The sequence below is a fragment of the Engraulis encrasicolus genome, chromosome 5, assembly GCF_034702125.1.
Source record: "Engraulis encrasicolus isolate BLACKSEA-1 chromosome 5, IST_EnEncr_1.0, whole genome shotgun sequence".
NCBI classification, from domain to species: Eukaryota; Metazoa; Chordata; class Actinopteri; order Clupeiformes; family Engraulidae; genus Engraulis; species Engraulis encrasicolus.
Window position 1 is genome coordinate 38,326,073 of NC_085861.1, and position 21,610 is coordinate 38,347,682.

At 40.9% G+C, this 21,610-nt stretch overlaps 1 protein-coding gene across 1 annotated transcript; it reads right to left on the bottom strand.

Annotated features, from left to right (window-relative positions):
• Nucleotides 1-575: 575 nt before the first annotated feature.
• On the bottom strand, nucleotides 576-3,660 carry LOC134449785 (C3a anaphylatoxin chemotactic receptor-like). The gene is made up of 3 exons (XM_063199893.1): nucleotides 3,190-3,660; nucleotides 2,496-2,690; nucleotides 576-1,614 (listed from the first exon to the last, which is right to left on the bottom strand). The coding sequence occupies exons 1-3, from the start codon at nucleotides 3,658-3,660 to the stop codon at nucleotides 1,258-1,260; spliced, it is 1,023 nt and encodes a 340-aa protein (XP_063055963.1). The 3' UTR covers nucleotides 576-1,257.
• Between the last annotated feature and the right edge of the window lie 17,950 nt (nucleotides 3,661-21,610).

A 21,610-nucleotide genomic window follows, 5' to 3' on the forward strand; every position in this document is an offset into this window, starting at 1 on the left:
ATCATGGATGGAAAATACATAGCCATGATTTGCACATCCTTTTGACGTCCAACAATTCACCCAGGATGTGATTCAACTATTTAACTACATGTATTTCAACGTCCAAGTTGGGTCAAAGTTAGACGTCCAAATTGTGGAACCAATTTGTACGTCATGTATTGGTCCAGAATTGGTCTTGGACGGGCGGACGTAATAAAGACATGATCTGCAAGTCTGTGCGACATCCAATAATACGTCACTTATGAGAATCAGTGTTCTAGTTAGGCTACTTAGAATCCCATGTTCTAGTTCGGCTTAACTGGAAACAGTGTTAAAAATAAACCCTGAAATAAAGCCAGTATTTGGTTTGCTAAAAGAATGTCCCTAAAGAAGTCACCCTTACACTGAAAGTCAAAGTCAGCTTTCAAATAAACAAGGGGCCTACTAGAAAACGTTACTAAATTCCTCTTTTGAAATGACCAAATGAGCATTTTTTAAGACAGCATTCAAGATTCATATGGCATATATATCAAAAAAGACATGATATAATACAGTATTATATGCAAAATAAACAACACAAGGGAACACATACAAGTACAACACAATATACAGCTATTTAGGCTACTTGAATAAATGCAATATGTGCCTCCTCCCAACCTACTCCCCTATCAGTTTCATATAGGCTGCTCAAAATAAGTCAATATGACCTGAAGAGTTGAATTAGTAACTACAAGACAACATTAAAGGTACTGTAAACCACTTACATTTTCCCACGTTTTTTGTGTCTTGATTCATTTTTTTCCCATGAGAAACATGACTGACGATAAATACTGACTGTGTATGAAGCAATAATGGAAGAGAATAATCTGTGACTCGTATCTAAAGGAATTCTAATGGAGGGGCAGTGTATCATTTCAAAGGAAAACACATTAATTATAGATATCCCGGAAGAGCCTCAGATGTGTTTCGAGGACGAGTTTTTTTAAACACAGTTTTCTTTTTTCACACAAATCATCGGATGAATCAGAGGAAAAGAAGGGAATGTTCCTGGTCATCTCTTTGGCAACGTATCCCCATTTAACTATTCCTCCCATACCATGCCGGTGATATCACACCAGGCTGATACCACCATGCACCAGATACGAGAATCACCCATTGCTGAACATCTGTGGTTTCTGGTTCACATAGGGCTGGCAAGCCAATAAATTGGAAAATATTAAATGATCTATAACTCAATCCAGTGTCAATAATCGTGAATCATGTCTTTTTCCTCACTGTTCACAACTTGTCATTGTTTGCATTCTGAATAGTGCCTTGGTATTGCTTCAACTGTACATCCGCTATTATCGAGGCTGACTGCTGGCCCTCGGTTACTGGGGCCATGCCATCGTCCTCCAGGGTTTTTCGCAACGCCCCTGAGATGCTCCGACGGAAACCCCTCCGGCGCTCCAGGCCCATGCAGAAGTAGAGGATGGGGTTGACGCAGCTGTTGAAGTGCGACAGGCCCTGCGCCACCGGCAGGCCCAGCTTGACCCAGCGGCTCTCCTTGCGGACCATCTTGACCAGCAACAGGAAGTGGTAGGGAGCCCAGCACAGGAAGAAGGCAGTGACCAGCATCACTAGCAGACGGATGACCTTGAGAGAGAGAGAGAGAGAGAGAGAGAGAGAGAGAGAGAGAGAGAGAGGGGGGTCGAGAGAGTAGGTTGGTGTAAGTATGGGAGGTGTATGTATAGGTGAAGAGTATGCTGCATGTATTGTATATGTACAGGGCCATTGACAAGTTTGGTCATGCTGGAGACAAAGTCATCTGAAAGGGCCCCCCATCCAATTCCGGGCCCCCTATCTCCCTGGGCCTGGAACAACAGACCTATTTGTCGACCCTGTCAGCTTCCCAGTATATGTATGTGGATGGACTAGTACAATGAGATGTGAGTCTCCAAAGATCTAATGCTGACTGATAAATTGACTTGTCTGATGTGAAAACAAATACTGTATCTGTATCAATAATGTCATCTAATTTAATCTACCTTGACTTTGAGCACGCATCAGCCGGCGATCACCAGGAACTTAATTCATTATAATTCATTTTGAAATGTTCTTCCTTGTTTTAACTTGTTGTTGAAATGTTTGATTTGTCAAATTTGAAATTTGTCCCCCAAAATAATATAAATAATATTTTTTCTCGATTTTAGCAGTGATGTTTTTTCACTATTTTTAACAAACACCCTTGACCTCATTATTAAGCCTGCCAATAGACTAGTAAGAAAAGTCTAATGCTCATCCTTTGGAACCGAGAACCCCCATTCTTTGGAACTTTAGAACACCCCCATCCCCAACATCTCCCACCGCCCCTCGGCTGTCTCTTTCCCAACACCCCCCTATGGCTCCCTAACGCCCTCTGGGGGGCTGTAGTGCCCCCGTTGAGAAACACTGATCTAATGTGTGGACTGAATGTTTTGAAAGTGATTTTGATATTCTTCAGTTTACCAAGTGGTGTTCGGAGTTGGTGTTTGTACCTTGACTTTGCGGCGGATATGGGTGCGGCGCAGTCCGCAGGCGGTGAGCACATAGCAGCCGGCGATCACCAGGAAGGGCAGTAGGAAGCCGAAGAGGAAGCGGACCAGGTAGAGGCAGGTGCGCACACCCACGCTTCGCACCGCCTCCATGGAGCACTTTGTGGCGTTGACGCCTCCACTGCTGCCGCTGTCCTCCTGGGTTTCCGTAGAGGAGTAGAGTAGAGTAGAGTTGCTTTATTTATACCCGTGAGGAAATTCAGGTGTCAAGTACCTCACACACAATCAGTGGTGTTCCTAGGGGCAGGCCAACTGGGGCGGCAGCTGAAGGGGGCGGTACCATCACGAAACCCCCTCCACACCGTGAAACACCGCCCCCACATGACATCGCGAAGATCACTACATGTTAAAATAGTTATAAATATATTAAAAATCATTCAAAAGTGTAAATTCTACACTATTGACACATTGTTGTAATAACAACATTACTATAAGTGGTTTTTGTTAGCTATTATCAGTGTTTTTTTGCCGCCAGGGACGGGGTGTCGGAGGTGGCATCGCCTAGGGTGCAACTCATTGTATGACTGCCACGGCACATGATACACATAGTGCACACAAGACAAACAGAAACACAGCAGATATTACGGCAGGTCAAATAGAATGAAAACAAAAACAAACAATAAAAAACCAAGCAGACCTTGACCACCACGGTGCGGCTGATGGAGTAAGGCAGGCTCAGCACCACAGCAGCCACCCACACAGCCACGTTGATGGCCCGCGCCCGGCCCACGGTGCGCAGGCTCTTGGCCTGGATGGGGCGCTGGACGCAGAGCGCCCGGTCCAGACTGATGACCACCAGCAGGAAGACACTGCAGAACATGTTGGCATACTTGAGCAGGCCATTGAACTGGCACAGCGCCAGGCCGAACAGCCAGTGGTCCAGGCTGAGGTAGGAGACGGAGAGCACGCGCGAGATGCTGAACACCAGGTCGGCCACCGCCAGGTTGAGCAGGCACACGTTGGTGGCGGTGGGCTTGAGGCGTGCGCCAATCACCCACACCACCAGGGCGTTGCCCACGCTGCCCAGCGCGATGGTCAGACCGTACAGCACGATCTGGACCGTCTTCACCACCTCCTCCACGCGCACCGCGTCCACCTGAGACGCCATTCTGCAAGAAAGACAAAGATGTAGCGTAGGCAGCCGAGAATCACCACAGTTGCTAATATCATAACCTCCACAAGCGTTGTCAAGATCAGCTTTTTTCATTACATGCTCTAGACATGGTTAAGCAGTTAGGACGTCAAACGTGTAGCCCAAAGGTTGCCGGCTTGACTCCCGTCACGCCAGTTTGGTGGGTGGGTGGGTGCAATTAACCAGTGCTCTCCCCCATCCTTCTCCATGACTGAGGAACCCTGAGCATGGTATTGCTCCGTCGCACTGCTTCATTGGGGCGCCATTGGGGGCTGCCCCCTTGCACAGATGAGGCATAAATGCAATTTTGTTGTGTGCACTTGTGTGCTGTGGAGTTGCTGTGTCACAATGACAATAGGTGTTGGAGCATCATAGGTGGACTTTCACTTTCACCTCACTTTTGTCATAACACTGGCCACCAGTGGGGGAATTACCTTCACAGTTAAGAATAGTGATCATCCAACATTCAATTTAACATGTTCTGCACAGTGTGTTTGGTACTTTTTGGTACTGTAGAGTGTATTTGAGTACTGTTGAATAAGTGAGTTCGCAATTACTAGTGCGCCTGCGCGAAATTGACCTAGCAACGCAAAACGGTAGATAAACAAATGCGTGGATACCAGATCCTGCCTTGCCAAAGCGGTAGGACACTGAGCTGCACACCAGTAAACGAAGTAAATAAATGTCATAATTTGTGAATTTCGCAGTGGGGTAAAAGTGGTGCTTTCTGTATATTTTAGAATGATTGCATTGCGATTCATGGGCGTCGCCATTGTGCACTGTCGCCATTGCTGAAGTGTGCCGTTCTCCGTTATGCCATCTGTTGCTGCGCTTATCAATTCTGGTGACTGAGACCATCAAAATGACAGCCTGAATTAAGTTTTGAATAAAGTTTCATGGATAGACGATGACAGACAGTGGCCACAGGTGATTAATGAAGCTATATCAAGAACTGGTAGAATAAATTAATGAAACATTCAATTTAAGAAGGACATGTAAAGCTGTACTGAAGACATAGCTATGTGTGGGCTAACTGGCATATCTTCAAAACGAGTTTGTTAATGAATTCTGGTTTCACTTAAAAAGTTCAAAAATGTCTTGTTTTCAACCCCAAGACCCTCCTTGATCTACCAGCGAAATTTAGAGTAATTTGGGGTTGTTAAATGGTTGTGTGAATTGTTTGTTGTCAACATTACATATTCGGATTTAGCTAGCAACCCGGATGGTTAGCCTTCTGTTAGTTACCAGACATCTCTCCAAAACAAGTTCGTTATACATTCTGGTTTCACTTAAAACGTTCAAAAATGTCTTGTTTTCAACCACAAGACCCTCCTTGATCTACCGGCGAAATTTTGAGTAATTTGGGGTTGTTAAATGGTTGTGTGAATTGTTTGTTGTCAATATTACATAGTCGGATTTAGCTAGCAACCCGGATGGTTAGTCTTCTGTTAGTTACCAGGCATCTCTCCAAAACAAGTTCGTTATTACATTCTGGTTTCACTTAAAAAGTTCAAAAATCTCTTGTTTTCAACCACAAGACCCTCCTTGATCTACCAGCGAAATTTTGAGTAATTTGGGGTTGTTAAATGGTTGTGTGACTTGTTTGTTGTCAACATTACATAGTCGGATTTAGCTAGCAACCCGGATGGTTAGTCTTCTGTTAGTTACCAGGCATCTCTCCAAAACAAGTTCGTTATTAAATTCTGGTTTCACTTAAAACGTTCAAGAATGTCTTGTTTTGAACCCCAATATCCTCCTTGATTTACCAGCGAAATTTTGAGTAATTTGGGGTTGTTAAATGGTTGTGTGAATTGTTTGTAGTCAACACTACATACCGGTACTCGGATTTAGCTAGCAACCTGGATAGTTAGCATTCTGCTAGTACCAGACATCTCTCCAAAACAAGTTCGTTAATTAATTCTGGTTTCACTTAAAAAGTTCAAAATTGTCTTGTTTTCAACCCCAAGACCATCCTTGACCTACCAGCGAAATGTTGAGTAATTTGGGGTTGTTAAATGGTTGTGTGAATTGTTTGTTGTCAACATTACATGCTCGGAGTAACCCGGCTAGATGAAATATCATGCGCGTTTATATGTATCCCGGGGCAACGCTGTTTTGTTTATCTCTCAAAATGGCGAATATTACCCACAATGCATTTCGCGCCGGTAATTGCGAACTCACTTATTAACACAGCATTGTTTTGTACATTCTTCTTGTGACATTGGCCACCAATGGTATAATTGTCTACACCCTTACTGTAAATAGACTGATGATGATCCCTCTTTAGGGCTAAGAGTCTAGAGTTGTAGGAGAGAAATATGGAGGTAAATCCAATAACCCCCAAAACTGACTTGATTAATTTATTTTGTTAATGTGATTCAATGTTGCTGTTTAACTTTGCTTGACACTGAAGTAACACTGAAAACGTAATCACTAGTATAGCTGACTAACTGTCTGAAAGAAAACATGATAAAAATACATTGTAGGCTGGTTTGAATATTTGAACGATATAATTAACTGAATGAAAAGGAACTTTCTGGGGAAATTACTCAGATAGCATCTCTGTTGACTTTGTCAGCAGTTCCAAGTTGTCCTGCTGCAGTTATACAGGGCCGTGAGTGGTCCGAATGAAGAGTTATGAGTCTTAGAACCTGAAAATGAAAAGAATTATGGAAAGAGAATGAAAAATACTGAGCGTGTGGGATTGCATGTCCAGGTTAAAGTTCTGCCTGGGTCATTTCCCAACTATCCCCGTTTTTTTTCTGCCCATTTCCTGTCTGTCACACTGCCCTACCATAATAAAGGTACTAGGAATGTAAATATTAAAACATGGAATACGACTCCAATAAATAGATTGGGTAGAATGCCCTTATGTGGGACAATTTTTGTCACTTCAACTTTGGTCGTTTATTAAAATTTAATGACAACATTTCAATACAAACAAATTACACCCTTTTCATCCTCTAGTTATGCTCTAATCAAATAAAACTTTTAAAAACATGTTAAGTGTTTCTAATTCGAATAATTTGGATATTAATGTAAGTTGGTCAAAAACCATGGTTATCCCTAAAGTGGGACAATCGGTTTCCTAATGTGGGACAGTGTATATTAAAACATGTTTGTGTAAAATATTAATTCAAAATGTGATCTGCCACTCTTTAAGATACATATCAGCTACACATTTAGATCATGTTTTATGAATTATTTTTACTTTCTTTTATTGGTAAATATGACTGAGACTGAACCCATTGCACACAATTGGTCACTTCAACATGGCAGCTCTATTTGAGGAAAGAACTTCCGGTTTTTGGAGTCAAATGTTGTGTTGTATAGCTGCGCTCCAATAGATTAGGCCAGAAAGACTGAAATACACCTTTGATATAGATTTAAATATCCATTTTCTTATGTGGACATGGTGTTTGACTTCCTAGTAATTGTTTGACTTATTAAATTACTACTTTTACAACTGTCCCACATTAGGAAAATCTTGTGTCCCACTTTAGGACGCACCTATCCTAAAGTGGAACACTAATAAAATGGTTTAAAAATAAAATATTACATTATTTTATATACACCACACATTATTTTCTGATGAACATATACCTACCCAACATATTTATCAAAAATTGACAATGTTGTTTTGATTGGAATTGATTTATACCCTAAAGACAAATTTGGCCAAATGCTATGTAATTTGCCATTTGATGGACTTCACCCAGGGTCCTTCTTCTTAATTGTAACCCCTCCCTGGAGTATTATTATACATTTACTAAATCATGATATTATGATAACAAGATGATAGGGCTTTTATTTTGAGTTTTAGTTTTGTAAACATTTACCAACTTGGGGCAAAGCTACACCCCTTAAACCTTAAGGTGTCCCACATTAGGCATCGTCCCACTTTAGGGCATTCTACCCTACATACATACATACATACATACATACATACATACATACATACATACATACATACATACATACATACATACATACATACATACATACATAAAATATTAGTCATTAATGACTTTCAATAGGCTTTTTCTAGAATCTTCATAGGCACTGTACATAGTCAGGCCTGTGACTACCAAATACTGTAGCACACAATCTCTTACAATGTTTTCGCAGTTTCATGCAGTTTGAGTCTGTAAGAATGGAAATTGTTGGATGACCCAGAACTGATGTTGCTGTTACTGTTGCTGTTATCTGGTAAAAGTTGAATTAGAAAGACACCCCCCATTCCACTGTAGGTGTGGTGGCCCAAACCCCTGGGGTGCCACTGGCCCAAGCAAACAAAAGGCCAGGGCCACCTCTCCAGCAGTATCCTATGATAATGACTGAGCCCCTCTTCGAGACCTTCTCCCATGCACAACACGTGTGTGTCTCTCTCTGTTTCTCTCTCTCTCCCTCTCTCTTTGTCCTAAACATTCTGAGGTTATCTTGGCCAAAATGTCTTTGATTTGGTTGTATCCTATGTAACAAACAGTAGCCTCGAGTTAGATGTGATGTTACCTTGCAGTTGATAATTAAATCGGCATATAATGTTCATTAATTTGCATCTCCTCATTTGTATCATGCCATTTGCCTTTCCTGTGTCTTAAGTTAACATTGCTTCTGTTTCAAATGCCTACTCCTGGCCATCGTTGGTTAGGAAGAAAGTGGAGGGAAAAATTATACTTTTACAAGTCACTTAAACTTTGAGTTACCCTGTCAAGTGCACGGTCTTGAGTAGTTGTGTTGTGGTGGACAAGAGTAGCAAACCTTGTACTACAGTTTTTATTAACATCTCACACAGATTACTCTTGGCAGCCTGGACCCTCATTCTCCATGCTAGTGTGGGCCTTTGAGGGTGTTCCTTCGAGAGTTGACCCGTCCCTTGATACTGAACAGAGCTCCACAAGGCTTTGAGCTATGCGCCTCTAAATGTTTCTCAGACTGTTGCTTTGTTCTGAGTAGTGAGTATTATGTACTGTGTACTCTTAGTTCCTGAGCTAGCCCCTGTCATGCCGTGTGGGACACTGTGCAGGAAATGGTCAAAAAAGGTAGCCTACTGCAACTATGGTGCTCATTGAAAGTGGCCTGCCTTTTGCCAAATTTGATGTTTACATGAAAGTTAACTAAGTAAAATATTTTCTAGTATGGTCCAAGCACAGTCATTTTTGCAGCTAAAAATGGCTATTTTTGGAAATTCAAAATGGCGGACCATGGAGAAGTAGATCCCCCTTTTCATGTATGAAAAGTGCAATTTTTCCAGTCATAATGAATACTTAGAATTTGATGCTGGTGGTAAGTATTCATGAAAAGGGTAACATTAGTGAATGGGCAGCATGAATTCTGGAAATAAACAACTAAACATCTCACACAGTGTCCCTTTAAGGAAAGACACACACGGTCAGCGTTGCTCAATGTTAAAACTTGGCTAGAACTCCCTATCTCAGAACATGGTCTCCTAGGTAACCCTATTGCCTAGGCTAGTGCATCATGGGTAGTGTAGTTTCTTAAAGCAACACAATGTGTGTCATAAGGTCCCCTGATAGGCATCTGTAGGCCCAATCTGTGTGCCCCCCGAGTCATCCTAATTGTCCTTAGTGGTACACCATAGGCCTGATGAGCATACTGAAAGCGAAAAGAAAGCCCATTGGGAAACTCCAACTCCCATTGTCATTGTGACACAGCACTCCACAGCACACAAGTGAACACTGCACACTGCACACAACGAAATTGAATTTATGCCTCACCCGTGCAAGGGGGCAGCCCTCAGGGGCGCCCCATGGGGAGCAGTGCGGTGGGACGGTACCATGCTCAGGGTACCTCAGTCATGGAGGAGGATGGGAGAGAGCACTGGTTGATTACTCCCCCACCAACCTGGCGGGTCTGGAGTCGAACCGGCAACCTCTGGGATGCAAGTCTGATGGCCTAACCGCTCACCCATGACTGCCCTGTATCCCTGTATCACTGTGTGATACTCACAAGTCTTTCATATGTGCCAAGGCAAGTGTACATGGGGAAACAAACAGGTCAGTTGCCCCCGGCCCAGGCAGAAGTAGAAGCACTTTTGAAAAGGAGACATTTCATTGGGGGGCACTTTCAGGTGACTTTGACCTGGGCCCAACCACAGCTATCCCTGGTGAGAACGAATGTACAGTAGGCCTACTGGCAACATAAATAGAACCATTCTGGTTCTGGTTAGGTATGACCTTTGGCTTTCAAATAGTAGAAGGTTCTAAACTTCTGAACCCAAAGGTTATTTAAGGTTCTTTGTCCTGGTGCCGTATTTCTGCAGCACTGAACTAATCTTTGTGTCAATAAAGGAAATCCATTATGGATAAGCCACTTTAGCTGATGCACTGACGTACAAGTAATCAACATGCAAGAGAGATCTAATAGAATAATAGAAGAATTGTGGTTATTAGATTATGTTTGCTTAATGGGGAAATAAAATAGGGACTGTTCCATGGTCAGTGGATGCTTGTCAGATACAGTTTCCGTGAAATAATGATTGTTTAGTTAAGATGGTCAATAAACCCGTGGCCAAATTACATCTTTATTGGCGTCTTGCGGTTTCTTTCTGCTCTCTCTCTCTCTCTCTCTCTCTCTCTCTCTCTCTCTCTCTCTCTCTCTCTCTCTCTCTCTCTCACACACACACACACACACACACAGAGAAAGAAACAGAAAGAAACAGAGAGAGATGGATGGCCTAAAGCCAATGTCCTTAATACAAGTTCAAAGGAAATTTGATCTGAAAGGTCATAAATCCACCAGATGTTTAATTATTTAAAACATTATCTCATTGCCTTTTAATTTTCACCATAATATACTATGTAGCCTACTACTACATATCATTGGATTGTACATTTCACAGACTGTATGTAAAATCTTTTGGTTTAGAGTTTTTCTCAGTCACTCAGTAATCCACAGTGTTTTGCTATTTTGTGGATTGCTTTCAGAAGTTGTACCAACTGCATAAGCAACATAAATGTCTGGGAAATAAGCAAAACACCAAAGCATAATGGTGGCAGGATCAAACTATTAGACTTGGTGAGACTTCAACACAAAAAATCAAATCAATGAAGTAACGGAGGAAAGCATACAGTGCTGTCGGTTAATTATTTAAGTTATATATTGCTATTATGGTATAGAAGCATAGGATTGAGAAAAGATTTTTACTTAAGAGGAAGAGACATTAAATACCTGAGATAAGCATATTGATATTGAAAAAAAGCATATTGAAAAAAGCTCTTACTTGTTCAATGATGTTGCAGAAAGAAGAACTGAAGGTGAGTAGGTTTCTATCTCTGTTGTTTTGTGCCAAAGCATGGTCCGTCACACAGTGAAAATGTGTTTTTGACACCTCTGTCGCATACGACTGAGCTTGAAAACAACTGGACTAAGTCAGAGGCTGTGTGCTGTCTCATTCAAATACAACATCCCGCCCTCCCAAAACACCACCCACAATCCCACCACCAGGCCTAGCCACACATACACACACCTACACACCCACGCACGTACATGCACATGCACACACACACACACACACACACACACACACACACACACACACACGCACACTGCCCGTTTATAAAATTGCTTCTAAAAATATTCGTCTGGAATTTACTTTGACTCCTACATCAGCTCTATTTTGACAAGGCTCTTGCTACACTACTGGTTGTGATTCTGTTGACACATTACCAAGACTAATGGTTTTATTCTTTATGTGGCCATCTCTCCTGGTCTATTCCTCTCTACTCTTTCTGCTTTCCCTGGTGGCTTTAATGCTCAAGCAAGATAACATGGACGATGACGATAAGTCAACAAACAGGAATGGCACTCTCTCTCTCTCTCTCTCACACACACACACACACACACACACACACACACACACACACACACACACACACACACACACACACACACACACACACATAAGCGAGCAAGCGAGCACACACACACACAGGTCATTAGGCATCTTCTCCTCATACTTTCCTGGCACTCAGCAATCAGACCAGAAAAAGAGAGAAATGGACAGAGAGATATCAGAGAGAGAGTGCGTGTGCGTGTGTGTGTGTTTGCACTTTCTTGAACACCGTCCATTTATGAGCTCCACCCCCCCCACCCCCCCATCAGGTTTTATTCATTTGGTCTGAGCTGTGCACCCTTTCCTCTGGCGTCTTATCAGGTACACGTGCACACCTGTTTACCTCCCTCGCTCTCTGGCAGTAGCTGGAGTACAAGGAGTGAACCTGCAGAATGTAAAAGGCGGTATGCAGAATAAGATTTACAATGTAGAATGTGGTTTGCAGAATAAGCTTCAGACTGTGGAATGTACAAAACCTGTATGTAGGCCTACAATGAGAGTATGTAGAATTCAGTATGTAGTGATGACATTCATGTAGAATGTGGTATAGGATTTATAATGTAGAAACTAGAAATATAACTCCCCACAGAGATATGCCTACACACTTACAAAATGCAGTGGTATTTGAACGCTTACAGAGTACTCCAGGACCAAATACACTCTAGGAGATGTTAAAGTATAACAGTATTAGTATAGCACAAGTTTCTGTGTCAGCTTAGTACAAACAAGCTTGTCTTCTGAACTCCTTGTCTCTCCCCACTGTAAACTGTTCTGTTCTGACTGAAGTGTTTGGGAATGGCATGCGATGCATCACACCAATAGAAGTGTTGCACTTCTAAATCTGTCGGAAGTGCTGCAAAGCGTCTTATTGTTTGGCATTATTTTATTAACTTGTTTATTTGGCACTCTTTTGACACCCTTGTTTACATAGTGTACAAGTGAGAGATGTGTTAAGCACAAATGCTATTCTGATATGTATTATGTAGGCCTAATGGTTATGGCCTATGATGGGCAGTGTTGGGTAATCTGGCTTCAGAAGTTTACAATCCTGCCCCCACTCTTTTTTCCAGACATTCGCGTAATCACTAAATAAGGTGATTTCACTAATTATTCACTGTTCCAGTGAAGGGTTGATACCGTGGCCGATGTGGGGGTGTGGGTGTCCAGTAACCTTTTTATTCTACTTTTGTTTGAATACTGAAAGACGTGTAAGATAAAAAGTAAAAGAAAAGAAGTGATTTGAACCTTGTCTATGTGGTCCTTAACGAACCTTGGGTCATTACTGGTTTAAGTCAAAGGATATTCTGGGGGTGAAATTCCCCCAGTGGCGTAGTTGCGTAGTTGTGCAACTGTACTGTATAAAAATAGGTAATTATTATTTTGGATAATTACCTAAATATCCACTCTGCTACACCTGTTAACCTAGAAATGGACCTATATTACAGTATTTCTCAATTGGTTTTGTACATTTCTCGAATCTCTCTCGCAATTTGCAAAACACAATATTCATTCTCAAAACAGCTTTAACAAATGGCAAAACACGGATAACCTGCAAAACCGAGTCTCTTGCTCAAAACCCTTATTTGTCTTTCAAAACCAAGTTTTTTTGTGTCAATAAACGTATCAGCGCCAGCAGAGTGGTTAGTCATTGTGTCATAGTGTATGGACAAGCTAGTCAAATCAATTTATCATGTTGTCAATTGAATAGTACACACTTGAGGATCTTTTCTGAAGCGAAATGCTGTTCAGATTGGATGGGAAATGTTGTAAATTCAGTTTTATATTACATTGATCAGATAAGATTGAGATAGTTTCATGCATTCAGTGACAAAGCTTTTTGAGTGATATGACAAAAGCAATTGATAATGTACGAAATCACTGAGAATTGTACACAGCCATGGCATGGTGGACGAGAGCATTTGCTATATGCCGAAAACAATGAGAAACTGATTTGACCATGTGCACAGGTAACACCAGGAAGTCACAATTGAACAAAGATTTTTGAGAATCATTATTCTGTTGTGAGAAATGTACAAAACCAATTGAGAAAAACTGTAAACCTATACTAGAGGCTTTTCTAAGGAAGTGACTCAAGAAGAAATAGAGGCATCCGGCTGTGGTCTTGGGAAGCGGTTAGCATTGTGGTGTGCTAGGAAACTGCCATGCCTCATGCTGCTGTATTCTCTAATTGGATTCGGATTAGTAATGGAGACCATGCTTGATGTCGGAAGGGAAGCCGACAGGGGGAGATAAAAGGAGTCAGTTGTCCCGGGCCCAGGGTGAGAGTTTTAATTGGGTTCCCAGTCAGGTACACTGTATGTATTCATTTCTTCGTTAACCCATTTTTGTTACATTGGCTGTTTTTTCGGAACTTATAAATATAATTATAATAAAATATAATATACAGTCCCAAGAAAAAGTTTGTACACCCTTTGAAATTTCTGACCTTTCTGTCAAAATTGGTCATAAAACATGGTCCGATCTTCCCGGAAATCACAAGAAGGAACAACCAGAGTCTGCTTTAACTGATTCAACCCAAACATTTACAAGTTTTCATATTTTCATTGGCCATAAGATGTAAACATTCACAGGACAGCAAGGCATAAGTAAGTACACCCTTGCATTCAATAGGTTTTAACCCTAAGTTAGTCGCAATAACCTCAACCAGATGTTTCCTGTAGTTGCAGATCAGATTAACAAAACAATCTGGATGTATCTGGTCTCCCTCTTCTTTACAAAACTGCCTCTCGTCAGCAAGGTTTGTGGGATGTCTGGAGTGCATAGCTTTCTTGACTTCATGCCATATAATCTCAATTGTTTTTTGTCAGGGCTTTGACTGGGCTATTCCAGAATGTGTATTTCATTATTATGAAGCCATTCTAAAGTCGATTTGCTTCTAAAGTATGGGTTGTTGTCACATTTCAGCACCCATCCTCTTGTGTGCTTCAACTGTGTGACAGACTACCTCACTTTTTCCTGTAAAATATCTCGATAAACTTCTGAATTCATTGTTCCACTGAAAATAGCTAACTGAAAAGGGCCTGAGGCAGCAAGGTAGCCGCATATAATGATGTTCTCGCCACCATACTCAAAGGTGGAGATGATGTTTTGGTGAAGGTGTGGTTCTCCAGTTCTCCTCCAAACATGACATTGTGTGTTCCCTTGAACAATTCAACTTTGATTTCAACGTTGGTCTACAGAATATTTTGCAGTAATTCTATGAAGCATATAAATGCTTTTTCGCAAACCTCAAAGGTGCAGCAATATTTTTTTGGACAGAAACCCCATTCATTTTAGATTGGCAGAATGAATCCCATTTTTAGCGATTCTGGGTTACATCTCCTCTTCTGAGTATGGTGGCGGGAGCATCATTATATGCGGCTACCTTGCTGCCTCAGGCCCTTGACAGTTTGCTATTATCAGTGGAACAATGAACTCAAGTTTATGGTGATATTTTACAGAAAAAACGTGAGGTAGTCTGTCACACAGTTGAAGCACACACATTGAGAGTAAATAGAATGGAGGCCAAAATTCTATTTCATTGTTGAAGCCAAGTTGGAGCCAAGGTTGGACCCAAAAAGACCAAAAAATGGCCAAATCCCATTCATTCCTATGAGAGACATAAAACCCTGTATCTCCCTGAAATGCCACTCCAGGGTTATCATTTTTCGCTCAACTAGTAGGTCCCCTTGCTCTCCAACTTACCAGGGTGGTGATTTTTTGTGGTGATGTTTTATTTTAGAGAGATATTAAAAGTTAAATTGACCAATGAGCATCAGAACATGGTTTGATTGACCGTTAGAAGTCTTGTTGTTGTCCAATCAGCACCTGCGTTTGGCGTTGCTAAGGTGGAATGTAAGTTGGAATGTTCCCAAATCTGGCTTCAAAGCGTTGAATGGCAAATAGCGTTGATTTGGCGTCCATTCTATTTACTGTCAATGAGCACACTAGAGTATGGGTCCTGAAATGTGACAACAACCCACTTTAGAAGCAAATCGACTTTAGAATGGCTTCATAATAATGAAATACACATTCTGGAATAGCCCAGTCAAAGCCCTGAAAAAAAAACAATTGGGATCATATGGCATGAAGTCAAGAAAGCTATGCACTCCAGACATCCCACAAACCTTGCTGACGAGAGGCAGTTCTCTAAAGAAGAGGGAGACAAGATACAAACAGATTGTTTTTTAAATCTGATCTGCAACTACAGGACAAGTCTGGTTGATGATATTGCCACTAACTGAGGGTTAAAACCTACTTAATGCAAGGGTGTACTTACTTATGCCCTGCTCTCCTGTGAATGTTATGGCCTTATGACCAATAAAAATATGATAACATGTAAATGTTTGGGTGGAATTAATTAAAGCAGACTCTGATTGTTCCTTCTTGAGATTTCTGGGAAGATCAGACCATGTTTTATGACCAATTTTGACAGAAATGTAAGAAATTTCAAAGGGTGTACAAACTTTTTCTTGGGACTGTATAATAATGTGTTTATTTTGTTGCTTAACCCTATACTGCACGGTGTTGCCATATACCATTCTTTTGGCATTTCCTGGTATTTAAATATAAATAATAGACACTGATTGGTTTTCATATTGAAACTGTGGCCTTGTTTTATCCAATTATGTGGTTTCTTGACATCACCTGACACCACACACTGCCCCAGGCTCGCTCTTTCCCTCACTGTACATGAGTGTGTGTCCTTGACAGATTACTCTGGCATTGGCCAAGATTTTTCACACTTTTTGCAATATTTACAAAATTTAAAAAAATATTGGGATGATCTATAGTTAGTCATGATCTGTTTTCACCATTTGTTTTGTTTTCAATTAAAATTATTTCCATTTTATGTTGAAAAATAGGTATGTTGCCATATGGCAACATTGTGCGGTAGTGGAACAAGACGGTCAATAGGGAAAGTGTATTGATACAAATACCCAATTCTAATTGATTGATTAATTGATTTATTTATTGATTGAATGATTGATAACTGATAATATTTATAATTTGTGTAAATGGCAGTCTGTAATGAACATTAAAAGTGTTATAATAGGTGTACAGAACTGTTTTATGAGCTTTCACTCTGAGTACATGCAGAAAAGCGAACAAGGCCTATGCAGCCTCCCCAGACTGCCAGAGGTATACCACAAAAATCCCCAAACCCCAGATTAGAGCATAAAGCTACTGTCATCTTGACCATTTGAAGCCTCCAAAATGTTTTGACTTCATGTGTATGTTATAATTAGGCTAATTAGCACACAACGTTTGTGCAAATCTGTCAACCCGATTAAAAATGATTGTACAAAGTCAACCATTTTGAAAGTCAGCCATTTCAAAAGCATAATCTCGAAATTTCAAACAGCTCATAAACCAATTATATTATTAACACACAAGATTTACTGCAAATCCAAGCACCCATTGAATAGTTGTGGCGTAAACAAAAGGTAGGGCGTCTCGAAAGATTGCCAACTTCAAAGTCAGCCATCTTGAAATTCAGCTATCTTGAAAGCACTGGCTTCACAATTTTACATGACTTATTTACTCATTATACAGTGTTATCACACAAGGTTTAGTGTAAATCCAAGCATCCATTCAAAAGTTATGACAAATAAACTGTCGGTTATGTTGAAAGATGCCTGGCCCGCAAATCGGCCATCTTGAATGTCGGCCATCTTGAAAGTGTTGGCTTCCAAAATTAAATCAGTTCATGTACATATTATAGACAGTTACCATACACATTTTTGTGCAAATCTATGCACAGATATTGTGTTAATACCTAATATATTCATTGGTGGTTGGTCAAAGTAATACCACTGAAATACTGTTTTTCGGGGATATAATAAACAGTATTCACTTGTTCTCTCAGTGGCAAAAATGTGTTAAATAACTCCCTTGAACTTGTGGGTAAACTTTCAATGTTTTTCTGAGATAAAAACAATTATATTTCTAGAAAATAATCCATAATGTTGTATGACCCTTGTTTGGTCTTGGAGGGAAAATGTACACTGGATCCTTTCCGTAAATGCACAATGTTGCCATATGGCAACAAACCTAAAAGTACCCCCCAAAAAAACTTTTTTTTGAAAAAAATTGCAAAAATGTCTTAAGAAGTTCATTTTATGTGACAAAAACCACAGTGAGATTTTTTTCCATGATGGGATAATAATGTGTGCAGTATAGGGTTAACTGTGAACACATCTCGCTGCTTTATATACAATTTCCAAATGATGAAGACACTCTTACGGTATACTCCTAACCTTCTCAAAATGACCTACCGTACTTTGTGAAGAGGGGAAACCAGGAGGCGAAGTGTGTTTTTATTATTTACTGTCTGCGTAGTTTCTGCCTTGTGTGCTAGAAATGGGATGGGGGTGTTAATTATGTGGTACAAAAACATTTCATTTTACAACTGGGTGTACAGTCAAGCAAACTGTGCTGGGCTTTGCAATGTAGGCTATGTACAGTATCTACACATGTTTGCTGTTTTGGAGCGAGGTTGTTGTAGTCGTGTTTAATGTTCTGAAAAACATCTTCAGTTTCAAAACCTGTGCTTTAGAGATCAGGAATAAAAAATAAGTGGAAAGGGAAAAATATCTCGGATAGGGCTAAACCTGGCCAAAAAAATGGGCCGGGTATTTCCAGCTAGGAACAGTTCACCAGCCTTTGAGTGAGACAATGAAGCCTGTGACAACATTTTTAGTCAGGGAATGTGAGCTATGACCACAACCAGGGCTTTGAACCGTTATTTTTTTCCAAACGTTCCGTTCCGAACAGAAACAGAATTATAACGTTTCTGGTTATGAGTTCCACCAATAAATTGACGTTCCCGAACCGGTTAGAACAAAAAAATATTGTTCCCGGAACGGTTAATTTCGTTCCTGTCAGCTGCTTACTCCCCATAGGCCTAACTGATGTAAATTAACCAAGAAAGATGGAAGTGCAAATGAGCCAAACAGTTTATTCAAGTGGATGAAATTAATATCCTCAAGAATTTTGTCATTCAGGGATGACCTAAGTGGAGAAGCGGAGAATAAACCTCAATGATGAAAATGCGCACTCCATGCTGACTTGGGTCACGGGGAGCGCTATGATGGACATTGTGAGTTTGTGATTTGAAGCGGCCATGGATGCCCAATAACATAGAACATTCTCGGTGCGCTTTACACGCGCTTATCTGCAATGTCTTACAATGATGCAATGGAAACACTGTCCTTTTGTATGGCATTGGTTTCTCTTATTTAATATGTGGAGTGGAGACTTTGTAATCCACAGCTCTCTCTCCATTCAGTCAGAGAATGTCTGATGTCACACAGGACGTGAACCTCAGCCGTCATGGTAACGTGCGCAGGAAAATAATTACTTATTTTGTTGTTTGAGGAACGGTATTAACCGGTATTAACCGGTTACCATTATTTTTAAATATGTGTTCCCGTTCCAGAACATAAAAAATAATAAAGTTTCCGGTTTCGTTTCTGTTCCCTGTAAAATACAAAAAGTTCCTGGTTTTCGTTTTCGTTCCTTGAACCGGTTCAAAGCCCTGACCACAACAAATGTAGGTATATTTAGGCTACTGAAACCAAGTATTTACTACTGTCTAGATCTGTGGTACACTCAGTGTTTACATTCTGCTTGGCCATAGGTGGGAAATGTTGTTGTGAGAAGGCAAGACACTACTTGTACAAGCCATACTGCCATGTGCTTGGAGAGAAGTTCTCCTGTCATCATCACAGAGTGAGTGGGGCCATATCAGGCATTAAGCTGTTGAGTGCTACATCTTACCCTGCTGAAAACTAAAGTGGCACGTAAATGTCATCCATTTGGTGTCCACAATGCCTCTGTGCTCATGTGTTATCAGCAACATGTGCCCATAAGGGGACTGGATACATTTTATTGCCTAGACTTTCAACACATAATGCGTTGGATATTTAATCTCGTCCTCTCCATGCGCTTATGTTTCAGAACATTGGAGTTGTAGTTCAACTGGTCAGTTTCTGGATTCAGCAACGGATGTTTTCATTGGTCACCATCATACATGGCAAACAGTATATGTGACCGTATGTTGTGAATCCAAGTAGGCTACTTTATTTTTTCATTCTTATAGTGTCAGAATATTTATTAATAGCCTGTCTGTCTAGTAGACAGGGGAAGGGGTATTGGTCTTTTGGGGGGGTTTTTGGTGTTGGGAACATTAGGCCTGTGCAAACCACTACTTTGCTAAAACCTTTTTCCAAAGCAACTTACAATCTTTACAGTCCCTGGAACAATGTGGGGTTAGGAACCTTGAACTTCAGACATTGAGGTATAGGGAGGGGTTAGGTTGAGATTTGAATATACAACCCACTGATCTTAAAACCACCTTTCTAGCCATTAGATTAGGTCATAGCTGCCTAATAGATTAGTGACTTTTAGCCATTTAAACGTTATTTTTCAGAAAATTTGCCATGTCTCCTAGAAGAGAGGTCCGCTAAATAGAATTTTATTGTGCTTGGAGAAAATTGTGCTTTGCCATTTACAGTCTGACACAAAAAACAAATAGACCCCATAGACGGACTGAATAACCCACCCCCTTCCAGGACAAAGGACAAAACAACAGAGGACAAATCCCCCACATGTATCTCAAATGCAGCACCACAGTAAAGTGCAGTTATTCAGAAACCAAGTGCACTGCGTTATTCAAGTACAATCTTACAGTCAGATCCTTATGGACTCCTGTTTAAACAGTCACTGTAGCCTACATACACATGCATGCACATGCACGCAGCTGCAGATGCAGATGCAGACGCAGAAGCGCGCACACACACACACACACTCTCTCTCTCTCGCACGCACACACACAAACACAAACACAGTAATAATGTATAAAGTACTGGACAGGAGGAGCAGAGTACAAGTACTATACTGTATAAAAAAAATGACTTTAGTAGAAGTGAAAGTGCTCTTCTAATACCATATTCAAGTGGAAGTACTGAAGTACTCAAAATGCCTTGTACGTAGCCGATTGTAAGTAGATGTGTTTTAAAGTGGCCTACTTCTCAAGTACTGAGTGTACAAGTAAAAGTACAAGTACAAGTATAAGTAATTAGAAAATTGCTACTATAGTACTGAAAGTAGAAGTGGAAGTGACAATTGAACAGGTGAATAAATGCATATAATGCCAGGGGACTGTCCTGACTTGTGCTTTCAGAGACCATAAGCATTGAAGGTCCAGCAGTGTCTTGATCAGAAAAATGAACACATTTAATGTATGCACAAAAAAAGGAAAGTCTTATTATGTAAATATTTTATTGAATCATTTGCTATTATTGTGTGGTTTGGTAACCTAAAACTTGCTGAGCGTAATGAGCTTGGTGGACTCTTGCTGTGGCTGGGAAGGATGTAGGGGAGAAGCAGACTATTCCACTTTTGTGCTGTTCAACCGGCATGTCAGAAGGAAAGTGTTTTCACCCATAAACTGCATGGATCACTGTCTACCCCTTAGCGCAGCACTATGGCTCTCTGTGATTTCATAGCAATGTTGTTATGATGTAGTTAAGCATTTTCAGCAAGTGAATAGGGTTGCCGGCGACCCCAGCTGCAGTAAGAGGCTACGGGGAGTTTGAACTGCTGCCGTCAGCCAGAAGCATATGGATTGGCCATATGGCATACAGGGCATGTGCCCGGTTTACTGTTAACGATTTTGGCCTGGTCCTCCCCTCAATGTAATGGTATCAGTCCTCATGGCGCTACAGCAGACCTCTACGAGTCAGACATAAATATCCATTTTGACTGTTGTGGTCAAAGTAGCTTGTAATAGAAAACTAAAAATGTTGTCACAGGCTTGCCATGGAACCAAAACATGCAAATGCTCCCTGGTTTGCACAGCCATAAACATCTTGGATTTATTCCCAAATATAAGACTTCTGCACTCTGCATTGGACTCTTGGACTGGTATCTTGACCCTTCATATTTTGATCTCGGGCAGCCAAAGACAATATGTTGAGAGTGTTTTGTGCCTGCTGCCAGCATTGCCTTGTAAATACTCACCATGTGTGTCTCCTCAAGATGCTGTGATAAGTAGTAATATTCTGA

Coding starts and splice junctions, on each gene's coding strand:
- LOC134449785 (XM_063199893.1), bottom strand. CDS start 3,660: ATGGCGTCTCAGGTGGACGCGGTGCGCGTGGAGGAGGTGGTGAAGACG. Junction 2,691..3,189: donor GCCGCACCGTGGTGGTCAAG/GTCTGCTTGGTT, acceptor ACGGAAACCCAG/GAGGACAGCGGCAGCAGTGG. Junction 1,615..2,495: donor ATATCCGCCGCAAAGTCAAG/GTACAAACACCA, acceptor CTCTCTCTCAAG/GTCATCCGTCTGCTAGTGAT.